The 22,934-nt window shown below is 36.5% G+C and overlaps 2 protein-coding genes and 1 long non-coding RNA gene across 4 annotated transcripts in view; 1 reads left to right on the forward strand and 2 right to left on the reverse strand.

The window, feature by feature from the left end:
* Nucleotides 1–17,314, forward strand: LOC119083306. The gene is made up of 3 exons (XR_005088836.1): nucleotides 1–11; nucleotides 9,218–9,220; nucleotides 17,096–17,314. It is a non-coding gene; the product is annotated as an uncharacterized LOC119083306 (long non-coding RNA).
* LOC119083231 (zinc finger protein 271-like) overlaps nucleotides 1–22,934 on the reverse strand; it is a 700,255-nt gene that overhangs the window by 510,522 nt on the left and 166,799 nt on the right. The gene's annotated exons all lie outside the window — the stretch shown is intronic.
* Nucleotides 17,141–22,934, reverse strand: part of LOC119083271 (dnaJ protein homolog 1) — a 20,422-nt gene continuing 14,628 nt past the window's right edge. For both annotated transcript variants that reach the window (XM_037192958.1, XM_037192957.1), the window contains one exon: nucleotides 17,141–17,886. In XM_037192958.1, coding sequence (XP_037048853.1) covers nucleotides 17,653–17,886 — 234 coding nt within the window. In that variant the 3' untranslated portion in view covers nucleotides 17,141–17,652. The remainder of the gene's footprint in view (nucleotides 17,887–22,934) is intronic.

The following is a 22,934-nucleotide window of genomic DNA, read 5'->3' on the forward strand; positions in this document are numbered from 1 at the left end:
AGTTAATTAGAGTAATTATACCTAGAGAGGTATTTCGTACGATAAAATGTGGTCCCGACATCAGTTTGTATAAGATTCACATTTCGTACAATTTTACGTAGAGCTTTTACTAACACATGTAGGCGTTGACAATTTTGATAGTTGTCAGTTTTGTATTTTCTAAATCGCGTACCTCTATTTTGAAATTTTGTTTGAAATCATTCGCAATAATAATAATTAAATATGGTGCAAATGTGATTCATTACGGGATGCCAAAGTAAAGGAGTCAAGGGCAATGCCTGTTCATTTTTCCGGTGATTTTATGCGCTTAATAAAAAATTGCGCGAGTTGCATCTGTTTGTTGATTTGTAGTTTTCCTTCAAGAGACCGATTGCCCAACTATAATTTGCTGCATAAAACAACACGGGTCAATTTCTATTATTTTCGTTGTGTTAAACCTGTTAAACACAATGTGTTTGCTGATATCAGTTCATATCAGTGGTACGTAAAAGATTCACATTTTAAAAAGAATCCTTCTCGCAGGCACATTTAAATTTTTTGCGCTAATTTGCCCACCAATTTAGTAGGGAAAAACCCACACTATCAAATATTACGTTGTTCATGTCGGTACCACAAATTTTACGTAATTCTGTTCGTAATTTCCTCTCTAGGTATAATTACTCTAAGGTGAGTTACATACAAACAGGACTTGTAATACTAACCTTTTCCAACACGTGACCATTTCGTGAATACAGTCTTTCAACGGGCTTTGAAATAGATGACACATTTCGTTTCAACTGATGTACTCGTTTTTATGGTTTTACAGCCCTAGGGAAAACAAGAAAACTTACTTAGGGCTCAAAAGTATGCGAACTCGTATGTGAACAGAACGGCACGTGAATTAGGTTGTGCAGCGAAAAAAGCAGATGCTGATAAATTTGATCATTACACCGATTTGATGAGCCAATTCATATTCGTTCCGATTGCAACGGAAACCTCTGGCGTGATTGGCAAATGCGGTTTAGATTTAATTAAAAAAATTGGCAGCAGAATTACGGAAAAAACACATGAAAAACGAGCGACGAACTACCTAATTCAAAGATTAGGGTTGGTTATTCAACGTGGCAATGTTGCGTCCATTTTAGGAACATTACCACATTCAAAGGATTTAAATGAAATACATTATTTGTAAACTAATTTTGTTAAAGAACGTATAAATAAAAAACCGGATAAATGTAAAAAAAAGAAAATTCTCGTGTTCGTGTGTTTTCGGCTTCGTCTCGGATCAATAAAATTCACACGAAAACTTTAGTTTTCATCTTTTTATCCATTCACCTGTGAAACGCTATAAGTATGTGCGTGACTATTTCACTCGGACAAACAACTGTAAGCTCTTTTATGTGTATATGCATGCATGGATCAGCTGAAACAAAGTGCGTCACTTATTTCAAAGTCACTGACTGTATCTATTTCCAACGAAATGAGCTCCATATTCTTCATCAAATGAAATGATTTAGGCAAAATACTGCGATGAAAACTTAAAGTGGCCCCCTAAAATGACTTCGTATTCCACACCAGGCGACTTTTACACTATTCTTAATACGCTTAAGCTTCTACTGCTGTTTCGGTCGTACATAACACATTTATATGCATCATTGTTATTTCAAAGCATTTTATTGTATCGCATCTCCTAAGCTGAGAAAGTAAAAAAAGGCTGAGGCATTCACGCCGTACATACATATACATCTCATCTGAAATCCCTTTTTAGCTATGCTTGGATTACATAGAAATCATATATTTCTGCGTGACTTGACTTTCAAATCATTTATTTTAGATTAAATTGATGGATTGTTTGTACGGTTATCCATTTTCACCATTTTTTTTCTGTTCTGTTGTTGTTAAAGATTTTCCATCGATATTTCTTACAGCGTGCCGTATAGCATAATACGTCTGTAGACGATCGACGTTTACTTTTGTTATATATACGCGTGAGATGTGAATTTTTTTTTAAGAAAATGAAAATCATTGTTTGCGTCGGCTTTGTTTTGTGTGTAGAATGTGAGTTGAATTATATGTGATGGCTCTGCCATTGAGCCTTTGGTAGCTTAATGTATAACTTTACACATTGAGAAGAGAGAAAAACACAGTGCGTGAATGGTTTTGTTGGCGGGTGAAAGGAACGTGATTAATTGATTGGCAAAAGTAAATTTTCTTCCCAATCAAAACGAATTCGCGAATTCAAATTAGGAGTTTTCGATAAGTGCTAGGTCTGCATTTTCTACCTGTACATAGAAAATTGGCAAGAAACTTTACCGAAGCATATTCTATTATTATGTGCTGCAAGTGACGTTGCACTATGTGATTTGTATTAGGTATATTTGAGACACTGTTTGACTTATTAAATAAGCATGCAGCTCGCCAAATGTTTTGCAACAATAAACGTAGCGTTAGTTTGTATATTGTATTGTAACTGGAGGTACATTGTACATATAGCGACGCGAAAGAGAACTAATTCAAATTTTTCTTTTGTTTTACTGTCAAACTTGACAGAAGAACAAAAGAAAATTTTTAATTAGGTCTCTTTCGTGTCGCTATGTGTAGCTGCAGTAAGGATCTAAATCATTCTCATCATGTCAATGTCCGTCATGTTATTTTTTACCTTTTATAAATAACTTTTTAAATGAAATTTCACGTCCTACTGCGAAAAGCGGATGTGAAAAAATAAAAGAAGTGAAAACACTCACCATTATTTGGGTGCGCTATTCTGAAATCCAACAGTTCCCCAAATCTATTGCATTATTACCACTGTATTCGACACAATACGCTGGAACATTAAATTAATGAAATGTTTTCGTCGACTTCTTTGTACACCAGCTGTATGCTTGCTTCTTTTGTGGAAACTCTGTTCCGTACTTTTTGTGTGTTATTACTTTTTTCTCTCCAAATGCTACCCACTCTGTATAAACCACACGGGAAGAAAGAAAATACATAACAAAAGGATTGTGACAAAGTGTCATTTAGTAAATGGTTGGTCGTACGCCCATTTCATGTATTGAACGATTGATTCCGCCTCTGAATTTATTTCTTCGAAAATATTTTCGCAAAAATATTTTTGGGGTACATTCAAGCGTGTGTGTTGCATGGATGTGTATTCATCGTAGTCATGTTTTCAATGCTCGACACAACGCTATTTATGCAATAACAACCCATCGATTTTCATAATACCTGATGTATACGAAATGGCATCTATATACGGACTTATCACGTGTGTGGGATGCGATGGTCGTATACGAAACGTGGAAAACAATCAAATTTCCTAGACTCGAACTGTTAATATAACACTCCTTTAGTTAATATAACTGTAAACGTAGGCTATAAATTTTGCACAAAATGAGAGAATGTAACAATGCTTGCTGTTACTTCTCGAGTGTGTGTATATATGGTGTGTTGGATACGAACGTTTTATAAATTTATTTGTTTCGTTCGCTAGTTTTCCAGTGAGGGTTGAAAAGGGAAATGCCTTTAGGATTAAAAAAAAAAACGCAGAAGGAGGAAATAAAATTATAAAAGCTGTGTAAATTATAATGATTTGGAGACCAAGCTGAGGGATAATAATTATAATAAACCACGAGAGAGCGATATGGGTTCTTTGTTTTGCGTTAACTTTAAATTTTTCATTCGGTTTTCCGTTGTTTGTTGTGCGATATGGTTTTCACTCCGGGTTACGCAACCGTAATTTGATTTATCGGAAGAGGAGTCAGCGATTGCTAACTCCGATGTTAGACAAATCGCTTTTACCCAAAATTTATCTGGCATTCAGCCTAAAAGCACAAGTTAAATCTTCAAAAGTATAATTGATAGAGAACAACCGGCTGGCTCTTATGGAAAATTAAATGCCAATAGTGATTGAAAGCCAATTTTCTTTTCCGTAGAGAATCGCCATCGAAATAGGGATGTTTGTTTGAAAAGCGTAAGGTTCACCCTCACGTTAAATCATTGGAAATGTGAAGTGGAACAAAGAAATGTACAAAATAAAACTTTTTGCTGGAAAGAAAACTTTTTTTTTGATGTGTCACAATGCCTACACTCATCGATCCTCGTTAGCAGGATGTATGGTCATAATTGAACAAACAGGTTTACTAATCACGTTTTTAGCATTGTCATGCCATTTAGGGATAGAGACTTTGAATTCTTAAATTTAACTAACTTTTGATTTTCTAACCTTATCCATCATAATGAATGAGGTCATGAACATCCCGAAAGAGAAGCAAAGTTACGATGCCTTGCCTATCTGTCCCCAATTACTGCAAATAATTTTACATAAATTCTGATTTGCTATCGTCCTACGATAGATACTCACAGTACACTTAATTTGTCAATTAATTATTTTTTCCCCAAGATATAAGCAGCTCTCAATTATGCTACGCAGCTACAGTTACATGTTAATAGAAAGATGAGATTATCTCAAGTATATTACCAATTTTGATACCCCGAGAGACCAAACCCACGCTAAGTGTCTCAAATATTATGTCACGTAAACACATAACACACAACATGTCACATTAATCCGCCCAGACCGCATACATTTTCATTAAGAAACATTCATTCATAAGGTGACGTATCCGTAGGCCATGTACGCTAAAAAAAAGAGAGAAAGAACAAACAACCATAAACCATCATCAAGACGACCATATCGTAGTGAAAGTATCCACAAAAAAAAAATCTGAAAAAAATTCACGTCCATCTAATTACATATCAAATGACAAATAAAGACATCCCCATCTTTGTTATTTATGACAAGCAATTAAAACTAATCCATCAGGTTTGTCCTTCTTCAATAGATTAACGACTCAAAATGCCAAAAATAAAACGAACATAAACAATTCTTCGTTCCCAAAGGGGGTGGTTGGTACAACTGTATACGGAATGATATATTTTCCGTATACATACATCTCCCGGAAAAGTTGAAAACGTGTAGAATAATACATTCTTTGTCTTGGTTGCCACATAACACATACAGTTGGCGAACCGTAACGAAAATGTCTTGTACTTTTTTTCTTTCGAATACTTTTGCACTTGTTTCTTTACCATTTAGTCCAGTCGGGAGGGTGTTTACAAATTAAAAAAAAAAATCTCATTCTGCTGCTAAAGATGTAGCTTCACCATAAGTAAGCATTTAAAAGCCGACAGGATGCATGTTCAAACTGATAAAATTAAAATTAATTTTCGAAGAATTGAATATGGAACTTTGTTTGTTAGGCAAACTCAACCCTTCCTACTATCACATTATGCACCAATTGATTTCAAAGCCGATTCAATAACGTGCTGAAAGTCCTGATAAGTCTAAACTCAATTGCAAGTTGCAGTTTCAATGAGCTTTTGCATATTGTGTGGTAAATATCTCCACTCCCATGTTATACAAATAATTCAAAATACAATCGCTAATCTGACCAAACTAACTCCACCATACTACCCAAAAACTTTCTGTACAGTTTGAGTTTCAGTGGGAGAGATAATTCCCTTCAATAGCACACCATGGTATTGCTATCACCTCCATAAAGTGTTATATTATATATTGCAACCGTTGCTACTTTGATATTCTTTGCGAGCCACCACCTCTTCTCTCTGTGTGTAATGTAATCCGATTGTTTTAGCATTCTGGTCACGAATTGTTCCAAAATAAAAATTCGCGAGTTCTGGCGTGTTTTTCTTCGCTTCATAATATGTCGCAATAAAAGAACATTGATTTGATGGAAATTAAGATAAATATTTTGAGAACGTTAAAATTCAACTCCTCGACGACGTGCACGTTCGTTATCAGGTTTGTGGCATCATTTGAACAGATTTTGGCTGCGCTAGTTGTTGTGCTTGGAAGCATATGGCACGTAAAAGAAAAGTTAAAAACTCGACCAGCATTTTACATTTTTTCTCTTGGGCTTACTCTTGTAGTACTATTCAGTAGGTGTGCACTATTCAGTTCATAAAATTCTTCACCGATTAAAATTCGATTATCATTAAAAGCACTGCACCAAATTAGCTCCTGGATGAGCGTGTTGGTTTTAAACATTAAAGAAACGGATAGTCATTTGCTACCGACAATGAGGACAAAAAAAGCAATTTATTCTGATTTCTGACTAGTGTTCCATTCTGTAACAAAATGATATAAATATTGAAGTGATAGATTCTGTATCAAACTGTGTCAAATGAGGTAACACATTTAATGATTGCGTTGTGATACTACATCACAAAGTGTTAGTTCAGTTGCGAACATCATTTTCGTCGTTTAGTGTCATTTAAATCCAGGATATAATGTACTTGAGACTGAGCGCATACACAATGGAATATCATTGGAACGAGAGACATCGTAGGCAATAAACCTCCTCATCTAAATATTTAGAATGGAAAGTGAAATGATTAAAAAAGTACTCATTCCCATTAGGATTCGTGAATAATAAATGGATTCATTTCAAGCAATTAGTGTGGTGCCAATGTGAAAATTTTTCTTGAACCGAAAATTGTGCAAAGTTGAAATTGACAGAAAATTCTTTGCTTGTTAATTCATTGTCAAACCTTGTAAAGACGGATAACGTTTGACTCTGTCACTTCTCCTAAATGTATTTTAAAAGAAATAAATGCAAAATCTACTACTTCATTCATTTTAACATACATTTTGCGATAAAAGACCTCGTTATCAAAGCTCTGATATCAACCTAAATTCTTCACAATAAAAACACCTGAATGATCCTGCATCATACGTTTCTACTAGACAAGGTCTCTTATACCAGTTATTCAGATGTGTTTTAAGGCGTTTAAGAGGGCAGACTAGGTGTGAAGTAGGCTATATATTGAAAAATTGGTTTTAAAATTAATGTAGACCATTTAATGAAAATCTGTTCCAGCAATTAGATGAGCAATATGTTTATCTATCTCTAAAAAATGAAAAACGATTTACAATAAGCAACAGTTGGAAGAAAACCGATTTCCAAAAAAATATTGCATAGCCTAACTTTAAGCGACGTTCATATTTTGGAAATCGGTTTTCTTCCAACTGTTGCTTATTGTAAATCGTTTTTCATTTTTTAGAGATAGATAAACATATTGCTCATCTAATTGCTGGAACAGATTTTCATTAAATGGTCTACATTAATTTTAAAACCAATTTTTCAATATATAGCCTACTTCGCACCTAGTCTGCCCTCTTAAGGTATACGCTTCACCCAAAATAAGGTAATTCGAATGAATTTTTAATATTCTTTAAGAAACGTATTCTCGACAATTGAGGGTGGCCAACAATCGAAAAGTGTCTCAATTTTCGGTAATAAAAATCCAAAATGTTTTCTCTCATCCAACGACATCCGTTCACCCTACTACAGCATTTAAGACGTTTTCGTGACTAAAAGTAGATCGTGATTTGAAAAATCTGTTGAAATTACTTTTTCGTTGAATGAATGCAATTTTAATACAACAGCAGCTGTAGCATCACGAACATTGTAATGGCGAAGATAGGATACTGGTATATACGCAGAAAAAGGGAAAGAATCTTTACTTTCATAGAATTTGAGTAAGCGAAATTTTAACCCTTCATGGAAATGGATAAATCGATTTTCCATTTCCGACTCAATGAATTTTTAATGGGCCAATGGAAGAAAATTCTTTTTCTTTTTTTTTGTTAACATTTGCTTCTTAGGGAATTGGAGGCGTCTTTGCGTATTATTAAGACGCAGTCTTTTATGGTAATTTCGAGTTTGCTTTCTTGATGGGACGGTGTTTTTGATTGATTTTACAAAGAAAGTTAACTAAATCGCCAAATCCAATTGAGACGCAATGGATTTAACTGGCGATGATCCGTAATTTTGTTTAATTTGGATTTAGAATTGAAATTTCTTTGGTGGTTGATCAGATAACAAATATAATTAATTAAATTTGACTTTACCTTTTTGTTAGTGTCTTGTTCGACTATTAAATTAATCTGTTACTTCTTTCCTTCAGTATCGTCTATAGAGTGTCTGTTGTTTATAGTTATTTATTTACCGAAGGGACAAAATAGGAAATTCCAAGAAAAGCAATGTTTGTGGTCAGAGCGAAGCAACGGCCACACTTTCACTCGAGTTGGAATTTTCTATTTCTCCCAGAGGTGAACACAACGATTTTCATAGGTGAGAAGTGTGATTTACCGCCTTCTCCACGAAAAGAAAAAACATCAATTCACCATACCATTTTTAAAATATAAACAAAATGACAGTTCAAGTTCTATTTCCTCTCCACTGGAGATTTTTTTTTTTTTTTAGATTTATCAGTTTGGGACGATCATTTAAGATCTCGAAACACAGATCTGTTGATCCTTTGTTTCCATTCCCGGTCATCATGTAAATCATGGTAGCCTTCCTGTTGCCGATAGGAACCTGTCTAAGATGTCAGGTCCTATTGCAGCAATTTCCGAAGGAACCACCTCGTAGTCTCCGAGCATCCTGCGTCTTAGTTGAAGAAATTTGGGGCAGTCACATATCAAGTGTGCACCCGTTTCTTCTTCTAGGTCGCAGGAACATCTCGGAGTGTCCGAAAGCCTCAACTTATTCATGTGCCGATTCAGCCCGCAATGTCCCGTAATCGCTCCTACTACTCTTCTAATGCGATTTCGGTCCATTTTGAGCAAATCTTTGGCCCATTTTTTGTTAGGCTTAGGGAAGAAGCATTTCGTGTGAACGCCTCCGTTATACGCTTCCCAGCGTTCTGCGTGTTTACGCTTAACCCAGTCTTCCAGTGCTCTTTTACACTCTGACTGGGGAATCGGAAGGTACGGTTCTGGCCCGTTTGCCTGAGCCGCCGAGCCTTCTTTGGCCAGCTTATCTGCTTCCTCATTTCCCTCCACGCCGGAATGTCCTGGTACCCAGACCAAATTGATCCGATTGCTCAGACCAAGAAGGTTCAGGTATTCCTTACATTCCTTCACCAGCTTGGAGGTGACTACGGGCGATACGAGTGCCTTGATCATTCCTATATTGTCAAGACATATAAGGACCTCTTCGCCTTGCGTCCCTATAGGCAGAGTTTCATGTGCTCCCATGAGTGCCGCATAAAGCTCCGCCTGAGGTACGCTGGCGATCTCTCCCAGGTGGAAGGAATTGCCTAGCTCCGTTTCGGGGGCATACACTCCAGCTCCTGTTCCATTTGGAGTTTTCGAACCGTCAGTGAATCTGACTTTACTTCCCCTTGATAGGCCAGTAGGCCAGCCGTTAAGCCAGTCTGCTCTGCCTAAGAAGGTAGCGTCGAATCGCTTCGTGAAGTCAATCACCGGTGTCATCCGGTCTCTGGGCATGCCGAAAACTGGGCTTTCTACCACGCCACATATTTTCCCATGCCCTGCCCGGAAGTTAGAAGTCCACAAGCCATTTTGCACCAACCGATCCGCCGTGGCGAAGGCTCTAGCCTGAATTATCAGGTCGAGCGGTGGTACATTCAGCAGTGTCTCCATGGCCGCGGTAGCTGTGGTCTTCATAGCTCCAGTTATGCAAATGCACACTAGCCTTTGAATTTCCCCTAGCTCTTTCCGCGCTCTCTCTATGTCTAGTCTCGGCCACCACACCACCGACCCATGACATATCATGGGTCTGATGACGGCCTCATAGAGCCACAGAATAGCCTTCGACGGCAGACCCCAATTCCTCCCGAAGGAGTTCTTACAGATCCAAAAAGCCGTCAAAGCCTTCTGCGTTTTGTCCTTGACGTGAGCAATCCAGTTAAGTTTGCTATCAAGCGTCACTCCCAGGTATTTAACCTGGGGCGAGAGTTCCACGTTGACGTCGAATAGCCTGATCCTACCCACAAGTTCCGATCCAGTGCGTCTTCTGCTGAAGAGCACCAGGTCGGTCTTTCTAGGATTCACTCTCAGGCCCTTCTCGTGGCACCACTTTTCCACAATCTTCAACGCAGCCCTCACACGGTCTCCCAATGTACTCTCAAACTTTCCCCTGATCAAAATCGTCAGGTCATCCGAGTACCCTTGAGCGTAGATTCCCTCATCATTCAACTTTTTGATGAGGGAGTCTACTACAAGACACCAGAGTATTGGTGATAGTATGCCTCCTTGAGGGCATCCTTTCGCTACCCAGAGATTGGTCTTATGACCACACACGTGTGATTCAACGGTTCTGTCTCTGAGCATAGCGCTCACCCATCTCACTATCACCCTTCCCGCTCCTCTCTCAACCAACGCTTGGCGAATGACATCAAAACTGGTGTTGTCAAAGGCCCCTTCGATGTCCATAAAACATCCCAAGGCCACTTCTCCACTGGAGATAAAGTTTGCACTTTTCTCACTAGAAATGTCATTCGATCAATTGTCAACAGAATTTTCTCATGGGTAAATCACACCGCACATATGAAATAGTTTTTTAAGGATCTGTGGTGGACGCTAGATTTTAGAATCGCTTCGTGAAGTCAATCACCGGTGTCATCCGGTCTCTGGGCATGCCGAAAACTGGGCTTTCTACCACGCCACATATTTTCCCATGCCCTGCCCGGAAGTTAGAAGTCCACAAGCCATTTTGCACCAACCGATCCGCCGTGGCGAAGGCTCTAGCCTGAATTATCAGGTCGAGCGGTGGTACATTCAGCAGTGTCTCCATGGCCGCGGTAGCTGTGGTCTTCATAGCTCCAGTTATGCAAATGCACACTAGCCTTTGAATTTCCCCTAGCTCTTTCCGCGCTCTCTCTATGTCTAGTCTCGGCCACCACACCACCGACCCATGACATATCATGGGTCTGATGACGGCCTCATAGAGCCACAGAATAGCCTTCGACGGCAGACCCCAATTCCTCCCGAAGGAGTTCTTACAGATCCAAAAAGCCGTCAAAGCCTTCTGCGTTTTGTCCTTGACGTGAGCAATCCAGTTAAGTTTGCTATCAAGCGTCACTCCCAGGTATTTAACCTGGGGCGAGAGTTCCACGTTGACGTCGAATAGCCTGATCCTACCCACAAGTTCCGATCCAGTGCGTCTTCTGCTGAAGAGCACCAGGTCGGTCTTTCTAGGATTCACTCTCAGGCCCTTCTCGTGGCACCACTTTTCCACAATCTTCAACGCAGCCCTCACACGGTCTCCCAATGTACTCTCAAACTTTCCCCTGATCAAAATCGTCAGGTCATCCGAGTACCCTTGAGCGTAGATTCCCTCATCATTCAACTTTTTGATGAGGGAGTCTACTACAAGACACCAGAGTATTGGTGATAGTATGCCTCCTTGAGGGCATCCTTTCGCTACCCAGAGATTGGTCTTATGACCACACACGTGTGATTCAACGGTTCTGTCTCTGAGCATAGCGCTCACCCATCTCACTATCACCCTTCCCGCTCCTCTCTCAACCAACGCTTGGCGAATGACATCAAAACTGGTGTTGTCAAAGGCCCCTTCGATGTCCATAAAACATCCCAAGGCCACTTCTCCACTGGAGATAAAGTTTGCACTTTTCTCACTAGAAATGTCATTCGATCAATTGTCAACAGAATTTTCTCATGGGTAAATCACACCGCACATATGAAATAGTTTTTTAAGGATCTGTGGTGGACGCTAGATTTTAGGTAATTTCGCAAGTTGTAGCCCGAACGAATTGAGGGCGACAAGTGAAAGTGCATTTAATCGACCGTCTACAACAGTTGCTTACACACTTTTTAATGCTGGGGCCTAAATTACGAGGAATATTCTGAAATCTATGCGCCCAAGGCATGAAAAAACGTAAAAACCTATTCACAAAGCAGGCTGGGAAATAGTCATTTTCTCGCCACAGCTGAAACTTCGAGAGCTTTTCTTGTGAAAGACGTTGTGTTCGAGGTTGCGTTGACCTCGGAATTTCATTTCTCTGGTGACTTGTGGCCCTCACAACACTCGAGATGAGATTTCAAACTTTTTCCATCGATGAACAAATAGATATAGTCTTACTGTAAGTCTTACTATACAAGAAAGCATCAGCCACTTCTCATCTCTAATTTTACAATTTCTGAATTTCGATCACAAAGGCAGCTCTACCTTTTTCTGAGAAAGTAAAGTCCTGCAGCTAGTTTCTAGTTGGATCGTGGCGTCGAAGTGTTATTGTCGAAAGATCGAAAAAGCTGTAACGACTTGAAACTTCTAGATGGTTGACAAACAGCAATTGATCATCCATGTCAAGGCTTTTATAATTTGGTGAATAACGTCAAGGTTGGGCTTTCTGCAAATTTCTAGTCTAGATCTGAAACCATCTTTACACGGGTGTGATACTATTCGCGCTATTCACATATATTTTATGTCGGAGTGATTGGGGGTGCATCTTTACGACTAATACTTTCGTCTGAACAGAAGGTGTGGTCAAATGATTTTTTTTTAAATAGCAAGTCATCAAGACCAACCTAACTACTCAATTATTGCCACAAAAAACCAGACGCGGAAACATTATGATTTTTTTTCTTTCAAAAACGGAAATACACTTTCTGTATATTGTGTTAGTGTATTTGTCTATTACATTTCTAGACAATATTGGTCCGTTTCTCGTTCAATATTAATTTCATGCCATTGCTCACTACAATCAAACAAACCATCATTTCCCATCGGAATACACCGAAAACATAACAATAAAGTTAACGCTGAAAACCATTTTGTGAGACTAAACAAACATTGTCCATTTAAATGCCAAATAAAAAAGAATGCGCTAAGTGATACGCAAACAATGGGGGCCAACGATGGAAATTTTTATTTGAATTTTTAAAGAATCGTACATTCACGTATAGTGTAGCCATTACGATGAACATGAAATTGGGTAGGTATGTATATGCTTATCAACCGATGAAAAAAAAATGTTGATTTTATACGTGAAAAATATGCAAATTAATTGTTATGGGACTGAATCAACACCATTAATTCAACAAAAAAAAACTTTCGGCATTTTAAACTTTCTTACGCAAGCTTTTCGTAACGGAAAATTGTTTGTTTATTGTTTTAATTTATAATGGCAAAAGGAAAAACTTTTTTTATTGTTTATTCGTGTCCCTCTTTTTTCAAACACATTATACGTACGTTTTCCGGCATAAATGCACAATTTATCTTCCTTTCTGTAAAATTTGAAAGTTCATGGCTCATTATGCAAAACTTTGTCGAGTTACGATAACATCGAAAAAAAAGGATTATCAATATCACATTTACATTTTATTTATTCAACCTGAGGGGTACCAAGAATAAAGGTGAACGGTCTGATCCATTGTATAATCCGACCCGATTTCATCACATTTTGCGGAGTAATATAGACAGTTTTGAATGCCAAAACCCAAGTCAATGCTCTCTCAACTATTTCGTGACAGTTATCTTCGTTCGGTGCGCGAGAGAGCATTGCCCAAGTTTTATTTTGTCCAGTGGACTGACTCTTTTATTGGTTGATGATGTCAGCTCACTTAGTTGAACTTGCAGGTACAACGAACAGAAATTTGTTGTCTACGAAGACCAAAATAAACAATTATTCTGGTGAATGCGGTCTAATATAAGTAGTAAAAATCGATGTTACAACAAATGAAGTAAAAGATTCAGCTGAAAGTATTTAGATCAAAAGAAGTACCAGATCCGACAATTATATAGATGATAATGTTTTTCGTCACTAAAAGGTTAAAGAGGTACAATGAATGATAAATGTAAAGAAGTAAAGATGTTGAGTCCGATATTAATGTAACAGAGATTAAATCTATCAAGTATCGTTGAATTGAACGGTGTAGAAGCGGATTGTAATAAATTTTCCTACGTCATGTCATTATACTAGAGCTTATAAATCAACCTAGCTTTGACGAGACAATTGAAAAGTCTCGCTGCACCTTTATTCCATCAATAAACCATTCGCAGTTCAACGTAAATTCCATCCAGATACAAAACATGGCAAAGAAAGTTTTTCATTTGACAATGTAACTATAACTCAAAATCCCTTATATATATGGCCCGACTGTGTGTTACACATTTCACATAATAGTGAAAACATTGTTAAAAAGACTCACGTAAGTTGTTTGATGGTAGTTGTCAGATGAACTTAGGATAAAAAGAGCCAAACAATCCGAGAAAAACGTTTTGCCAGAAGTACCCTGAAGGGAAATTTCATGGTACAGTGAGCTTTAGAACAATTTTTACGGACAAGGGTTTTTTTTTTGCTCGTTCTCGTTTCGAGAGTTTCTGTTTAATGTTGGAACATTTTCGTTTTATTTTATTTTTTTTTCTTCTTATTAGAATCTTCAAATATGTTTGAAAATTTACCCATGACGAGTGTAACAACGAAACACTCTCTGTTCATGTATATGATGGTGTATACAATACAACACGTACACTGTGCAATGGCATAAATTTATTCAAATGTTTGAAAACAGCAGAAAAAGGAGAAAGTCGAAATGTAATATAAAGATCGTTTTGCTTTTAATCCTTAAATTTGCATGCTAATTAGATGCGTTCATCCGAAAACACGACCGTTTTATTTAGTGTTTAAATAATAATTAGAAATTGGGTGAGTGTATCTGTATATACGGTAGCATCTAGCCCCCGAATGAGATAGGAAATAAATGAAAGTATTTTCCCAATAAATTTTATTACTTTCCTGCTCTTAAATGAGATGCGGTAAAATGAGGGGGAAAATTTCTAATCGAGATAGCATCCGTTTCGACATCAAAACAACAAATTAAAAATTATTGACTGTTGTTTCCTGTCGGTAATTAGTATTTAGTTGCTCGGGGGCTCTTACAACGGAACATACGAAGTTCATAAAAAAAATAACAGCAAAATGTCAAATGTTGTATGGATAAGCGTGATACGGCAGGTCTCGAAATAATTTTTCAACTTCTAAACGACATTTTGTTGTTCTGACAAAGCTGCAACGTGACACCAACCATAAAATTCACTTGGTTAACATTCTTTAGCTCTCATCGCACTTCTTCATTTTCTTGATCCAGAAACTAGAAAATAAATTTTGTGTTGTCCTGTCGTACAGAAAACATATTTCATTTATCTATGAGTGAGACATAGTGCCTTTACCGTGCCGTCCCATTTATGTTCGGAATAAATAAATAAAATATTACGGTAAATGTAGTTATCCTAGCCTTGAGGTGTAATGTCCTTGTGGGAATTAATCTCAAAGTTATGAGCGAAAATGGCATCGTCTCCGCTTGCTTACGGTTGATTGTAAAGGATGTGTGTTGTAACAATGCAAACTCGTGTATAAAATACACTGCCTTACTATACACGACTAATGATATTATCGTTGTTCGTTAGGGACTGTAATGAGATCAGAGTTGGGTTGATAGAATACACGGAATTAGATATTATTTGATTTAAATATTTATTTAGCTAGTTGGGCTGTAGTTGTAGTTGCTTTGAGCTGATTGTACTGCATTTCAAGTATTATTTTTAGTCGTTAAATGTGTTACAATACCGAGATAAATACCTCAAATTATATTTCAATGCCTATGGGATTCGACACTAAACTCAAAGCTTACACCTGGTCATACTACACGTTAGATTATGTTTACCTCCGTGTCCTTGACATAATGCTTTCGAGACACATAAATCTGGAAAATTCTCAAGAAATTTCGATAATTCCTCGGTTATTCCCATTTTGACAGTACATGCAATGCTTCTAAAATCAATCACTTAAGTATGACAAATGAGGTCCTTTTCAATATTGAAACGTAAAAAAACGACAAAGTTTTCAGATTAAACAAGCCATCGAAAAATTTCTTTGATCTTACTTTGACAAAGATATTCGTCCAAAACGTTCTCCTTCAAAGCTGTGATTTTTCAAGGAATTCAAAGGTGACTACTTCGTCTGATAAAGTGGTAACCGACTTGGGAAATGAGTGAGACACATTTAGTCACATGTTTTTTGTCATTTATCCATCAATTTATACTGATATTTGCTGTACATAAACCATGGCAATAGTGGGTCACATTGGATGTTACGAAAGTCATTCATTACATTAGGTAATAATTTTGTGATAAAGTTTACTTTTACCCAAGTGCGTTTTTGAGCAACAAGCTTCGGTAACTGTCTTTTCAACTACATTTGTCGAAAAACAGTTACCCAGGCGAGTTACTCAAAAACACACGACTGAGTTTGCGAGTGTCACAATAGTATTTTTCCTAACGCATGCTAAGAGGCTTTTTTAGCGAACGAGAAGTTCGCTAAAAAAGCCTCTTAGCATAAGTTAGGAACAACGTTTTGTTTGTAGTGGGCTGGAAATGAGCGACGAAGTCGCGATATTTTAACACTATACAAACAAAGTTGTTTCTGGTTGCAATGCATTCTAATACCTGCCCCATGCGGAAGCTGATTTTCACATAGGAAAATGAAAAAAATGAACCGAAAATAGTCCACATGTAATGAATCATTTTCGTAGGGGCGAATTGCTATGTAATGGTCAACTTTCGCATGGGGCAGTTAGAAAAATCATTCATCCATCAATTTACACTGGTATTTGTTGTACTTAATCGCTGACAAATAGTCGCTTCGCTCTGGCCGCAAACATCACTCTTGTTGAAATCTCGTATTTCTACCAGAAGTAAACAAAACGTTTTTCATGTTGCGTTTTGTCATTTTTCTTCGCGAAACGAAAAACAACGATTCGCCATACCATTTTCGAAAACCTAAACAAAGTGACAGTTCCGATGAAAAAAGTACTATTTTCTCCCCACGGGAGACAAAGTGCTGCACTTTTCTCACTTGTCATTAGACAAGTTGTCAAGAAAACGCAATTTTCTCATAGTATCAGCATCAGCAATAGCATTTACATTCTTAGAGGACGAAAGTTAGGGATTTTTGGATTTCGTAACTATCGCATCTAGATGAAAAGTTGTGAACGTTGGGACGATTTATTTTTGGCAATTTCGTGGACGCCCGAACGAAGGGAGCGCAATCGTCCAAAACAGACACGCAAACAACGATTGCTTTGTGTATTTACCCAGATATACAAATCATTACATTGGCACTCGTAACTTTACGGAAATTACGGTAGTCTGGTGCTTACCCAATTTACCCAATTCCCTAGTTGTTTTCACCTCTGGCTCTGGTATAATTTTGATTTTTTATAGTTTTAAAACAGGTTTAGTTTTCAGGATTTCGTACAATTTAGATTTTTGAATAAATTAGTGGAAATTAAATCGACGCAATCAATAAATTACTTTGTGAATGTATCGACAGATACATTCGTCACTATTTTTTTTTCTTTATTAAAATTCTATATAAATAAGTACAGTGATTCAAGACACATTTTTTTTTGTTGTAGAGCCAATACAAGTCGTAAAAAATAATTATCGGTTGATGTTAGTTCAAAAGTTAAAGTGCTCCAAATAAAAAACAAAAAGGATGAAAACAGAAATTAAAAAATTTGAAAAGAAGAGAAATAGAGATAGAAAAAAGAGCGAAACTTAATTAAAACGAAATAAAAAAAATCCGAACTATAATGTAAGTAAGGCACATATTTGATCACGAAAAGCATATGTTTGCACCATAGGAAACATTTTGTTTTTATTAATTAGAGTTAATTAAAATTAAAATTATTTAAATAAAAATAATGATAATGATCGCATCCAGCACGCAACAGCGTTTGTATTGTGGACTTTGTTTTCTGTTTTTACAATTCTTATAAATTCTCAAAATTTCCAAACGGATACTGTAATTGTACGTCCTTTAAGCTGGCAAAATGTCAATTAATAACTCCTTTTCCGATGTGCTAAGTCTTTCAGGAAATTTAATATCGAAAGCTACCAGCATATCGCCTTTTCTCGACGGATCTTTCGGAAATGGTAACCCGTAGCCGGCGATCCGTTTTACCGTATTCGGTTTGATAACTTCTTGCATTGTGCTAATTCTCAGCTTTTCACCGCTCAATGTTGGCACTTCGAAAACAACGCCGCATAGAGCCTGAAAGGAAGAAAAAAAAAATTTAAATCTTTATTAATCGCCCGAAAGACAAGCGGGACCAAAGAGCTGTAAAATTAGATTTTTCAGTTCATCTGTTATCGATAACGACGATAAAAATTGTCATTAAGCTCTGGGTAATATGGTCCTTTATAATAGTAAAATGCATGTTAACGAAATTGAAGTACAAGATTTGAAATCAACTGATTCAAAATACTTTGATCGATGGAAGTAATAGACCCGATAATAATACTGGTCATATGCTTGTCGTATGTTTGTCCTTAAAACCAACAAATCATTATGTGTAAGATGTTGACACAGTCAGCAAGTAGTGTATCAACAGTTTTAATGTCGAATTTACTACTGCATTCTTCATCTAAGTATTTTCAAGAGATTGATTTCGAGTCTTTTTCTTCACTTGTGTGAACGTGTATACTAACACGACCGCTTGAAATAACAGATGAAAACCACCCGTAAGTAACAGGCCGTAACAGGTTCTAAACTATATTCGGCTGTGTTTTTATGCCACTGAGTTAACGCATTCACTTGAAATGTGCCGAATCCTGACATTTTGCTAAACCCTAAACCCTTCCAAGTGAGGGCGTTAAACTATTTATTTATGCAACTCAGCACCATAATTTTCGAAAAATGTGAGCTTTAGATGCGTCTGTTTTGCATAAAACGTTGTGTGAATCTTGGTGTAAAGTGCTTTATTAGGCACACGACCTGCGATCTTATTTGGAGACATGGTTAAAAAATGAATTTAGAGACGAAAGCTTGTTGAAGTTTACTGATTCATCGATCTGAATTTGAGATAAAATATCTTATTACCGACCAAATTTCCTTCTAAATGAAGTTAACGGTACGTCTCTGACATCCATCATCCATCATGCATTAAAGTACTACTTTTAATGAAGCTGTAATTTTAAGCGAATCACAACGCTTTCATCAGTTTATACTGCTAATATGCATGAATGTGGCTCACCGAGCATAGAAAAATGCGACTCTGCTAAAAAAAAAACAAAATCTTTTGCTACATGTAAAAAAAACCTGAACAACAACCTATGCCTTACTTTGCATGCATTAAATTTCCATTCATTTCTCATAAAATAATTGAAATATTTTACAAGTAAGGAATACGGAGCCATGAATATTTTTTGCACCATAAAAGCGAGACATTGACACAACATTGGTTGGTTTAAAAAAAAATCATTTTCATTTTTCCATAAATTTATAGTCAATTTCAGTTTAACACACAAACAGACAACGACAACGACAAAAATCCAATAACTGTCCATAAATATTTATAGATCCATTCATGTTGATTTAGCCCATAACTATATTTTTATACGATGAACCTTACCATTATTTCCTTTAGATAAAAACGACAACAACAAAAAATAATAATTTATTTTCACACACGAGAAAAACAAAATCGCTCTCAAAACATTGAATTGCACATTTTTCAAACTATTTGGCTAAATATATTGATGGCAAAAAAATTATTTACAAATTTTTTTTTTGTTCATTTATTATAATCTATGCCCATTTACGTCCTCGCCAATCCATGTTCGGTGCAATGGAAAATATTTTTACGATAAATAAAAATTTATGTTCAAAGTTGCATTACATAAAGTTAACATCATGTTATATTTTCCGAACAACGAGAATAAAAAAAAAGGAGAGTTTAAATAATTTTCCAATATTTGATTTAATAACACACCAAGCAAAATCTATGTTTTAAAAGTGCTAATGAGCTGAGGTCTATAAATTTTAATTGAGAAATGAAAATACCAGTCGATGTTCTTAATCAATTTCAATTCCTCGTTTTATACACTCAGCAATTTTTCCAGCAACAACAACGAACCAAAAAAAAAAAAATCCTCAATATCAACTCTCAGCTCTACCGTATGTAATAATGTTCGATCGACAAGTATGTTCCATCCGAATATGGTACGGATGAATGTGAATTAATGGTTTCGCATAGTAAAACTTGTGGATTTTTATTTAATTAAATTTTAAAACTGATTGATTTATTGAAAATTGCACAGATTTTTTGTTTGCAGAGCTGTAAGTGGATTTTATTTAATTTGAAACTATTTATGGTAGTGGATTGTGGTAACGTTTTTTTGTGTCCAAATTGATATGTGAAAAACCGTTTTATTTTTCGACTGGAAATTAGTATGGGTAGTAGCAGTAGTAGTAGTTGGTAGACAAAAATTATAACAATGGAACACTGAACAATTCATGTATTGGGCATATTGGTTAAAATGCCTCTTCAAATCTGGTACTTGTTTTGTTAAGCTTATCAACTTGTGTTTGATAGCAAATCTTTACCTTCATTGTTTCTGTCACACGTGTTCCATATATAAGTAAAGCACTAGCAACGTCACATCACTTATGTTTAACTCCATTGTCGATAACAGATGAACTGTTTTGATCTACGACCCTGCTAATACAGGCGCTATGGAACTAGGTGCGGGAACGAGTAGGTCGACAGCATGTTATTGCTGGAATCGATGGTAAATGGGTCACTGATGAAAAATAGTTTGGATGATAGGCTTGATTTTTGGTCATTCTCGGGTTATGGGCATCCTAACCTCAAAAATTGTGGTTTTTCACATACTTGACATCACAGAGCGGAAAGTACTAAAAATTAAATAAAAGTTTTTTCGGCAATTCGTCAGAGTATTGAATTCTGCACAAAAGTCTCCATACAAGTTAATTCGCAGAAAACACAAGGTGGTCAGTACGATGCCCCGAAATTGTAAAAAATCGATTTTTTCTCATTTTTCCGCAGATTTTAGCATTTATGCCACAGATATCATTGAAAAAATATTGTTTCTTCGACTGTTCGTTAGATAATTAAATTTCCGACAGAAGTTCCATCAAAAGTCACCCTGTAGAAAATACAGGGTAGTCAATAAATTTTTTTTAAGATTTATAATCAGGAGGGAAAAATACCCATAGGTTTTCGAACTCGTAACTGCAACGTACGGGGTGTCGAGTAGTGAATTGGTGACTGGCTGAGTTGCGTGAGAATCGTAAGTACGGTGCGTGGACAATCTTCACTTTTTGGAGCTCAGGCTCAATTCTTTTCTTTGCTGCATTTTTTGGGTGATTTCTTAGCAGCTTTCCACAATTTCCCAAGTTTCCATCAGTAGATGGCAATGTCTCAATGCAAACTATCCTACTTTGCAAGAAAAACTTCTTAGCCTATTTTCAATTTTTTTGTAATAAAAAAAATCGCAGGGTACATTCTGCCAATAACGGTCTGTTGCGTTACAATTTTTAAGACTGAAAACTCTAGTTTCAAGAAAAAATCGTAGTTTCAGGCATTTCTCTATTGCCTCAAAGTGTTAAAAATTTGATCTGAGGTAACTGGTCATACAAAACTATTGCAATTGGCGGAGGTCTGCATTTTCAAACCCATATTCTACGGCGATCTCCTGCTCTTAAAATTAGCAGTACACTTGTTCATGGAAAGCTTTGCTGCTGTCTTGTGTAAGAGGCTAGCGGAAGCAACTGAAGATGGTCAGTCCACTCTGATCTATGACCGCCGCTAGTTCTCGAGGTCGAAACAGCTTTTCTTTCTTAATTTTTGTCACTTTAAGTGATGGGCAAGGGATGGGCTATTGCTCTGTTTGTCGTTACGAAGAGTTTTTCTTTCAAAGTCGTAGAATGTGAAAGGAATTCGGTTCTTGCAATCTGCGCCCCCGAGCTTTTCGTCTCAGGTTAAAGCAAAGTTGGTATGCAGAACCAAAAACAAAACGATCCTAGAACTTTCCGCTGCATTTTGTATAACGTAAATCCACTTTTGTACAAGAAAAATATTTTTGGTCGTTTTGTTTTTGGCTAAAACTTCTCAGTAATCTTTTTCATATATACGGTGTAACCATGAAAAACAGCACGGTAGCTGCCTTGAAAACAGACAGTTTGTCTGATCTTATGACAGTTCGGTATAGAAATAGTTATTTGTTCGCAAAGGAGGAAAAAAGTTGGAAAATTCATTACGAGGGCTTTATTGTGAAAATTGCAACCTTTTCTCGAGGTCAACATAATGTTTTTCACAAAAGGGCTCCCAAAGTTTCAGTGGAGTCGTTAAAATTATTATTTTTCGACCTGCGTTGTAAAGATGTCTATTTTTACCCTTTTGTTTTGACATGGTACTTAACACCAATTTTATACTCGGAACTGTGACCATTGGTTTCTTCATAGAAAATTGTACAACAAATTGATGTTTTTGCTTCGTGGAGAAAAACGTTTGCACACTTATAAAAAACGCTGTGTTCAATGGAAATTCAGACATTCCCTATTTTCTTCCCCCGGATATTTTGACAGGACCGTACATTATGAAAATGTTTACAGAATTTTTTAGGAACGCTACGGTTCAGATTTTCAAAAGACTTTTCTGCAGCACTAATGAGTCGATCAAAAAGAAAAGAATTGAAAGTGATTCTTCGAGATTTTATGGTTCCTTTCAAAACAATGTTAATGTGGTTGAAGGTTGAAGTTATGAAAACTTTGAAAATAATAATTTTGGGTGAAAAGGGAGAGAAGTTTAGGAAACAAAAGTTCGACAAAGATATTACAAGTAAAATCTTCCCAAAGTAATTTAAGGAAACTCAAACATCGGTAAACTTTCTCAAGACTTTCAGTATGTCAGGCAACTATATTTAACCTCATTTTTAATCCTAAAAAGATTTTATTTGACGAGTTCTCTTTACATAGATGATGTGTAATAAGCACATTGCTCGATGTGATAAAACCCAACATTTTATGAACGCATATCTCCATGAGATATGCAGAATGTTATTAATGGATTCAAAAGGTTTTGTTTTTAACAGCTTTTTTACGCTCCACATTTAAAACCTGTAACACAAAACAATAATCCGATCTAATGGATCTAATGGTTGATAAATAAAGTTGTCAAGGTTTTTGCATAAATTTACCTTACAGAAACATTTCAGCCATAATAAATATATGAGGAAAATAGTTTCCCATCTACACCACATAAACATATTAAAACTTTTCATCCCGAAACTATATTA

The sequence above is a fragment of the Bradysia coprophila genome, unplaced genomic scaffold (assembly GCF_014529535.1).
Source record: "Bradysia coprophila strain Holo2 unplaced genomic scaffold, BU_Bcop_v1 contig_583, whole genome shotgun sequence".
Classification (NCBI taxonomy): Eukaryota; Metazoa; Arthropoda; class Insecta; order Diptera; family Sciaridae; genus Bradysia; species Bradysia coprophila.